Raw genomic sequence first — 9095 nt, 5'->3', positions numbered from 1 at the left:
CAGAAAGGTAACTGTCTGGGGACTGGACCTAAAACTGTAGAATGTATTTGATAACGATCAGAGAGAATAGGATTACTGCCAGGAATAGGAGGAAATGATGGGAAATGGACGTAGGTATAAGCTTCTGGTCAGTGCTGAAAGTGGGGTAATGTGATAGCTAATCGAGCAAACACTTACACTGTACAGGCTCGACCAGACATCACTGAATCTCTGAAAGCCAACCTTCTCACTAACATTCCAGCCCTCCCCTCCGCTTCTTTTATCCAGCTTGAAGACATTCAGAATAGAGAAGGGAAGCTTTCTCCTCCTCATGGACACGTGTAGTGTGTTCAATTATTTCGGTGTTAGATTTTTAACCGTCTAACTTTTCTTTTTGCTCTGTTGAGCCTCCTGCAGTTAAAATAAAAAGGATCATGGAGCACAGCCTGCGCCGTTTGAAGCTGGAGTTGGTGAGATGTGTTTTATTTCATTTCATTTCGAGCTCTGTGTGTGTGTGTGTTTTGTAATAGTGGGTGAAGTTATCAACCGATGGCACTGAGCCCCTATTTTACTCCCGAATATGTGGTTATTCACGTCCCCCGCGCCGCCTCCCGAAATGGAGTTATTTAGGAGCGAGAGAGTTGCGCTTCCGTAATGTGTGTGTTTTGTTGATGTGGCGGACGGGATATTGATACGACACTTTCTCTCTCTCCACCACCCCCCCCCCCCCCCCTGCCCCCGTCCTCCCCACCCCCCCCGCCCCCGTCCTCCCCACCCCCCCCGCCCCCGTCCTCCCCTTCTCTTTCTCTTCCCCGTTCTCATTCCCCTCTCTCTCCCCTGTCCACCTTCTTCTCCCCCTCTCCGTCCTGTCCTTCCCCTCACTCCCCTGTCTCCCCCCTTTCTCTCCCCATGTCCTCTCCCCGTCCTCCCCTCTCCCCCTCACTCCCCTGTCCTCCCCTTTCTCTCCCCATGTCCTCTCCCCGTCCTCCCCTCTCCCCCTCACTCCCCTGTCCTCCCCTTTCTCTCCCCATGTCCTCTCCCCGTTCTCTCCTCTCCCTCTCACTCCACTCTCCCCTTTCTCTTCCCATGTCCTCTCCCCCGTCCCCCGTCCTCCCCTCTCTCCCTCTTTCCCCCGTTCTCCCCTCTCCCCCTCTCTCCCCTCTCCTCCCCTCTCCCCTCTCCTCCCCTCCTCTTCCCTGTCCTCCCCCTCTCTTCCTTATCGTCCCCTCCTCCCCCTCTCTTCCCTGTCCTCCCCCTCTCCCCCATTCCCCCCCTCCTCCACCCTCCCTTTGCTTCTCTCCCTCCCTCTCCCCCTCACCCCCTTCCCCACCCCACTCCCCCTCCCCCCTCTCTTCCCCCGTCCTCCCCTTCTCTCTCTCTCCCCATCCTCCCCCTCCCTCTCCCCCTCACTCCCCTGTCCTTCCCCCTCTTTGCCTCTCCCCCCCTTCTCCTGTGACCTCCCTTCTCTCTCCCCTCCCCCCCACCCCACCCCACCCCCACCCCCACCGTCCTCCTCATCCCCCTTCCCCCTGCATCCTCCAGTCTCCCCGTCCTTCCCCCATCCCGTCCTCCTCCCAATGTACCCCACTCCCCTCCCATCCTCTCCCGTCCTCCACTTTCTCTCTCTGTACTCTTGTCTCCCCTGTCCTGCCCCTGTCTCTCCTCCCCATCCTCCCCTGCCTCATCCACTCCCATCCTCTCCCCTCTCTCCCACCCTCCATTCTATCCCCTCTCATAAGAGTTTTTAGGACCACACCCAAAAAACACAGAGGGCCACTCGAGGATAATGAATACTGCTCAGTTCGACAGCCTGACCAGACTCTCTTCAGTTGCAAATAATCCTAAGATTTGGAAGATCGGGGTCCCTACATTACAACAGCATAAATCTTTTTTTTGAAAAGGCAAAGGATTCCAAAATTATTACCAGTGCGGTAGAAACTGTGCCAAATTTTATTTCAGGGAAATTAAGCTGCCCTCTTGAAAGTGATTTTTTTTGTAACGAGAAAGCATTGGCGTGTAAACATTTTCAGCTCCCTGTCTCATCTGTTTTCATTCCCAGCTGCTGACTTTGAATGGCACTGTGTTCAAATGGAACAAGAGAAAAAAGCACACAGACAGGCACAGAGACAATTAAGCTAGCAAACCGTCTTCGAGTTTAAACAAGAAAAAAGTTCATATCCAACCCAGTGATTGTTTTTTCTCTCTCATGTTTAGTTCTGCAGTTATGGTAACCAGACAAAATATACCAGCACAGTCCTTCAGACTTATCAGGAGCAGTCAAAGCTTTTGGGAAATTTTAATAAGCATTTATTTTGGATTGATATAGACTCCAACCGGCCTCAGTGAAATATTAATGCTTATTAGAACCTTGTCAGTTGTCTTAGTGTTCTGGGTTTAAAAAGCAGACAGAGCACACTTTGAGCTGCTGATTAACTGGATCAGCCGTGTGTCAATGATTCAGAATTTGGCCACTCTTTGATGGCCTTGTATTTGTCACCAGATTCCTTGTCAATCAGCAGTCCCTTGATTAATAAAACGCAGCTCTTTTTACTTGGTCCCACTGTGGGATGGGACTCTGCTTGTATAAGACAAAAATGATGTCTCAGACCAGATATGTTGTCAATTCCACCAGAGATTAAGACTATAATGTTACTGTTTATATTTAATAAAAAAATTCTTTAGTTCTGGATTTGTTGAATTGTAAAGTGAATCTGTGGACAGGGATAATCAAACTTGTGCTGGTGAGGCTAGTGTGTGAGACTGGATTACTGAGAGGAACAGCAAGTGCTGGGAGATATATAGGTGGCAATGCATTTCAGAGAGATATATTTAAACTATTACTTATAATGGGGTTCAATTGTAATTTTTTTACTTAATTTGGGGTGGCACTGTGGCTCAGGGGTTAGTACTGCTACCTCATAACACCTGGGTTCAATTCCAGCTTTGGGTAACTGTCTCTGTGGAATTTGTATATTCACCCTGTATTTGTATATTCACCCTGTGTATGTGTGGGTTTCCTCCAACAATCCAAACACCGGCAGGTCAGGTGAACTGGCTATGCTAAACATTGCCTATAGTGTTCAGGGATGTGTAGGTTAGGTGCATGAGTCAGGGGTAAATATAGGTAGGAGAATGGGTCTGGGTGGGTTACTCTTTGGAAAGTCAGTGTGGACTTGTGGGGCGAAAGGGCCTGTTTCCACACTGTAGGGATTCTATGATATTTTGCTTTTATTCTGAAATGTTGCTGGAGTGAATGCATTGATCGGATTTATGATACAGCCAGAGATATTTTTCATCTGAGGATTTCCATCAGATTTTGGGGGATTTCTATAGGGATGGTGAGGTGGGAACACTTGCAGCTTTAACTTGACAGTTCACTCTCAATGAACCCACTTGAGATGGATCTGAAGCAGAATCAGATTGCAAACAAAGCAACTGCTTTCCCAGAAAAGAACCCAAAATGACTCACTTTCCCTCCCTCAGTATCTTGACAGCTTAAATGCTTTGGAAAGTCTTATATCGTTGGGAAACTGTTTTCATGTATAGAAACATGTCTTAACTTAATATTCAGTGATGTCAGTGCTTTGCACAAATTGTCTCCTGCACAAGGGAGAATTTACTTTTGTTTCAATTTAGGGTTTTATTGGTTTTGTTTAGACAGATCAAAAATGATTTTTTTAAAGTAAATACTTGAGGAAAGGAAAGAGAGGGAAAATGCTGAAAAGTGGTGAGCAAGCTGTTCTCTGTAAATGATGAATAGCTTATTAGTAGATGGGGATGACAATGAGATGCTTTCAATGTTTACTGGTAATGCAATGCCACCGTGCTAATGGTGTAAAATGTCCATTGACAGCAATCTATGAAGGAAGCTGGAGACGGACTGCAGGACCAGATGAATTGTATGATGGGTGCACTCCAGGAGCTGAAACTTCTCCAAGTGCAGACAGCTTTGGAGCAGTTGGAGATCTCAGGGTTCCAGGGCCAAGCCTCATCCATCACTCAGTGTCAGCCGTGGCTGAGAAACGGGAAGAGCAGCGAGAGCTGGCCAGGCACCAGGCTGGAAACAGACAGCTGCAAACCTAGTGGCAGCAAATTCCACACACCAAGTCCTGCAACTTTTCCAGGCCAGGCAGAGAAACCTCTGGGCTCACACCTAAGAGAATATCTGAAGGACACTCCTTGTGAGGAGATGCAGCCTTCGGAGCTGTTATCCAGGTCTCTTGATCCTCTCAATACTCTGTCACCAGTTTCATCTCGACATCTTGACAAGCAGACCCAGGCAGCTGCCTCTGCAAAGGTACATCAGCCCCCCACGCCGAGCAAGTTGGGCAAGAAGACGATGCAAGATTGCAATGCCTCCAATGACTGGACCTCCTCTCTGCTCTCCCAAAGTAGAAACAGGCAGCCCCTCATTCTGGGTGATAACATCTTCGCGGACTTGGTGGGCAATTGGTTGGACTTGCCTGAGTTGGAAAAGAAGCCCCCTCCAGCAACTGAGGATGGAAGATCTGGACATGACCATGGCCCCTTGCTCAGCAGATCTCAAGAATTCCAGAAGAAATTGAACCTGACGGCCAACATCTTCAAGAAGCTGCTGAGAAGTGTTCGGCCTGACAAAGGCAAGCTGGTGAAGGAGAAATGCAGCAAGGTACCGATGGGTAATCCTGGAGATGCTGTAGCCAAGCGATCCAGCAAGGCATCCAAGCAGAAGGTCACTTTTTACTTTGAACTGCGGGGAAACAACAGTCAGAACAAGAAAGTGCAGGATGACTGTGGAACCTTACTGGATAAAAAGGATCTCAGATCCAACAGCTGTGCAAATAAACTGATCCAGTCAGTAACAGAGAAACAGTCCCCATTTGACTATAACTCTGTAGTTTGGGTCTGATTTAAAATATGAAAACCCTTGAAAGAAAAATTAATTGCACTTAATTTCATTTATATCCTACAGTGGTCCCAAAGACAATGGGATCAATATTGTTTACAGTAGTGTTTTTTTCCAAACACTTTCTTTTTGAATATTTGATTGCGAAACATGTCAAGATTATTTAAAAGGACATCGTCAGACAGAACATCTTCAAATTATTTTTATCCCTCGGTTTGCCATATTTCACATTGAGACAAACCTGCGTGGAACTATGTCTCTTTGCAAATTGCTTACGAGGTTACCACAATCCAATAGATCGACTCCTCTCATCTGCTCTCTGTCATTAGTAAGTGAGGTCATTCCTCGTTAATACACTCCCTGTGTTCCCTTGCTCACCTTCTGAAACAGCTGGCTTTGTCTTTAGACCTGAGCATTGAAGCCCTCTAGTTCATCTATTTTGTTCTTCACATACAGGGTTTCACTGAACTTGATATTTGATCCCAGGATTGGCCATTTGCTGTATCCTGATTGCTACTTGGCATAAGTGATGAATCATGAGAGTCATGACAATGTACCACAGACTGATGTTTCCCTTCCCAGAATGCCTCACCTCCAAGTTCCCCTGTGAGCCACTCACCATCCTGACTTAGAAATAATAGCGCTGTTCTTTCAGTGTCACTGGGTCAAAATCCTGGAACCCCCTTCCTCAGGGTCTACCTACACATGGACTGCAGTGGTTCAAGAAGGCAGCTCACCCCCATCTTCTCAAGGAGCATCTAGCGACTGGCAAAAAATACTGGCCCAGCCAGCGACACCCACAACCTATGATGTTATTTCTAAAAACCCAAGACCAGCTGAATCCAGACTAAACTGGAAAATGAGATCTTCCTGTACTGTAGTTCTCAATGTCACAAAGAGCAGTATATTTAATGATGGATTTGAATATGAGATCTTTGCCTCTGTATCTCTGGTGTTATTATTTTCCTGTGTTTAAGGAGGCCATCTCCTTTTTTAGCCTTCTTAGTAAGTTCAAATGGACAAATTCTTCATGCCTGTAAGGATGATAGGATAGATTCACCAAATGAGTGTGAATTTCCTGTGGTCTGTGAACGAGTGAGATGAAGCATAAAAACTTTGTTTGAGTTTAGAATCTGATTTGCTTGTTAGTATTTGGGAGGATGTTGTAGAATAGGGAGATACTGTTCACTGCCTAATGAAGAAGTTTGAGTTGAGTGTGGGAACATAGAGCTAAGAGACTTAATAAATAATGGCAGTATCCACATTGAAACGAGGCTGGCTGATTTTTAAAACCTTCCAGGTAAAAACAGTGACTGCAGATGCTGGAAACCAGATTCTGGAATCGTGGTGCTGGAAGAGTACAGCAGTTCAGGCAGCATCCAATACTCCTTGGATGCTGCCTGAACTGCTGTGCTCTTCCAGCACCACTAATCCAGAATTTAAAATCTTCCATCTGAGTCTTTTCTCAAGGATAATGTGAGTCTTTGCTGACTGAGATTATTTTTAAAATTGTTTAATTTCTGGCGCTCGGCAATTTTTGGCTCCCAACCCAGCAATACCTTGATTTTCTTTTTAAATTTGAAATTCTCATCCTGATATTCAGTGAATATGGGAGAGGGAGTAGTCTATTTCATCCTTCAAGCCTAATCAATCCAATCCAGCTGATCTGATTGTAGTCCTTGGCTTCATTTTCCTGTCCACCTTCCATAACTCTTAACTTCCTGGACAAACAAAAATCAATCAGACTCAACCTTGAATGAATTTAAAGATCCAACCTCTACTAATTTCTAGGGTAAAGGGTTCCGCACTGAGAGAAAAAAATTCAGATCTCTCGATTGACTCTCATTTACCAATCTCTGCAATTTCTTCAAGGGCATGTCTTCAGCTGCTTTGATCTAAACTCTGTAATTTCTTCCCTATTCCTTTGCTATTTTAAGGCAGTCGTTTCTGATCAAGCCTTTCGATTCTTGCCCCAATATATCCTTCTATGGCTCCGTGTCAATTTTTGGCTGATTGGGTTTCATTGCAGGGTCAAAGGCAAGATAATGTTGTTTTGTTGGAAACTCAGAAGAGACGATCGCTGATAGTCTTGTCCTGTTCCCCCTGACCTTGCAAACTGCTCTGTGATTGAAACGGCAGTACACAAAAATCTACTAAAATCAATCTGAAGACTATAAATAAATCACAAAACTCACAGTCTGGGAGATGAAGCTGACTCTGAAATTCTTTCTATAGCTAAAATATCACTGGCCAAAAATGTCTCTTAGAGAACATGAAGGAGAGTTTGAGGAGAGAAAGATCTTGCAGTTATACAAGACAAATGCAGAAAAGGTTTAATGATGTTGAAAACTTTGGGATGGTTTCGATAAGGCAATACTAATTCCATTATTACTGTCAGCAACCCAAAGAGAAAGTAGTTTTCAAAGTGAACTTGTTGTATGTTTGAAAATAAAAGCTGCAGTACCAAAGAATGGAATAGTGGGCCTAATTGGGTAGCTCTATCAAAGAGCTATCATAGGCATGATCAGCTGAATGGCCTCCACACATGTCTGCTGTTTTGGCAGCATCATTTATCATTGGTCAATTGCACAGAAAATAGACTTCAAATTTTCCAATATATGTAATTAGGACATAAAGTAAGAACAATTCTCCGCCTGATACACCAATGTCCTTTAGGGAAGAAAATGTGCCATCCCCACCTGGTCTGGCCTACATGTGACTCCAGACCCACAGCGATGTAGTTGACTCTTAACTGCCCTCTGGGCAATTATGGAGAGGCAACAAATGCTGGCCTAACCTACAATGCTTAAATTCCACAAATGAATAAAAAAAATGAAAAAGTCACAAAGGGTATGAAATGGGTACGTGTATGGAATGAACTGCCAGAGGATGTGGTGGAGGCTGGTACAATTACAACATTTAAAAGGCATCTGGATGGGTATATCAATAGGAAGGGTTTAGAGGGATATGGGCCAAGTGCTGGCAGGTAGGACTAGATTAGATTGGGATATCTGGTTGGCATGGACGAGTTGGACCAAGGGTCTGTTTCCATGTTGTATATCTCTATGACTATGTGATGGGGCAGTAATGTGGTGGGGAAGGGCAGGGAGACTGTCACCATGATCCACAATAATCAATACCTGAACTGCCTGGATAACACAGCTTTGTTTTCTTTGGCCTACGTTTGTTTACTATAATTTAAATAGACCTGGAGTTTTAGAAAGAGTCATTCTAAGCATCTCTACCTCTATGGTTGACTCCTCAATCAGAACACCAACTTGAGAGGAATGCAAGTCAGTGGAATTATAGATTGAAAGTGTGTATGAGGTCAGTGTTGCCAACACTGGTTGGGTAGGTCTCTGGAGGTTTCATCACATGACCACCGGGCTCAATGCATGTCCCACCATTGGTCCATCCCCAAAGTGACCCTACCTTTCCACAGCCAATTGGAAAGCGAATAAAGTCTTTACTAACCCTGTTGGTTTAAGAATGAGAGAAGATTACAGCTCTGAAGGACGCCATTCAGCCTATTGTGTCTACCCTGTTAAAGATGATTCTCCTCGATCTTTCTCAGCCTGGAAGGCTTTATTTTGCACCTTTCCCTCCAACAGTGAAGCAGTCTTTGTTTTTCTAGCTGCGGTATGTTTATTGCTGCCTTCTCAAGGGCAATTAGGGATAGCCAATAAATGCTGGTCTTCCTTACAATATCCCCCATCACATGAGCAAACATGGAAAAACAAATCCTGTACAATGTTAGCAGGGAAAAAAAACCATAATTTTGTCTAATGCTTTTTCTCCCAGAGCTGCTTGCAGCTGTGTACTGAAGATTAACCTTTCAGCTTCCCAGAGGATTGGTAACTCTATATGATGCACACAGTATGGTCTACAAGGCTCCATTAATGTGGAAGCTTTGGTTTCTTGGCAGTATAAACCTTTGTGGCACTAACAGAAAACTGAAAAGTAAGTGCTAGTTGCCTAAAGCAGTGTTACACTTGGCGAAGTCAGGGCAAAATCGAGATTCCAACAGCCTGTCTCTATATATTATATCAGCCCCTAGAGCACAGCTGTTGAAATAATTCAAGCTATTGGTAAACTGAATCCCTCACATGTTCACCAGCTGGCTCTTATCTTCAAAACAATGTTAAGAGTGTGTGACTAAATCTGAAACCGTAGGGCAGAGAGTGAGAATGAACTTACGCATGAATGTACAAAATAAGATCAGAAGTCCTTT

At 44.7% G+C, this 9095-nt stretch overlaps 1 protein-coding gene across 2 annotated transcripts; it reads left to right on the top strand.

Annotated features, from left to right (window-relative positions):
- The first annotated feature begins 233 nt into the window (after positions 1-233).
- On the top strand, positions 234-7947 carry inka2 (inka box actin regulator 2). 2 transcript variants are annotated; one of them, XR_015750878.1, is made up of 3 exons: positions 234-449; positions 3833-6164; positions 6287-7947. XR_015750878.1 is itself a non-coding variant. In XM_043716265.2 (2 exons), the coding sequence occupies exons 1-2, from the start codon at positions 414-416 to the stop codon at positions 4865-4867; spliced, it is 1071 nt and encodes a 356-aa protein (XP_043572200.2). In that variant the 5' UTR covers positions 234-413; the 3' UTR covers positions 4868-6199. The 2 variants fall into 2 exon arrangements, 1 of the variants encoding a protein (XP_043572200.2); XM_043716265.2 differs by lacking the exon at positions 6287-7947 and having other exon boundaries at positions 3833-6199.
- Positions 7948-9095: the final 1148 nt, after the last annotated feature.

The sequence above is a fragment of the Chiloscyllium plagiosum genome, unplaced genomic scaffold, assembly GCF_037043375.1.
Source record: "Chiloscyllium plagiosum isolate Xiang-an unplaced genomic scaffold, Cpla_swu_hap1 HiC_scaffold_26, whole genome shotgun sequence".
Lineage (NCBI taxonomy): Eukaryota > Metazoa > Chordata > Chondrichthyes > Orectolobiformes > Hemiscylliidae > Chiloscyllium > Chiloscyllium plagiosum.
This window is presented reverse-complemented; position numbering and strand designations above follow the sequence as displayed.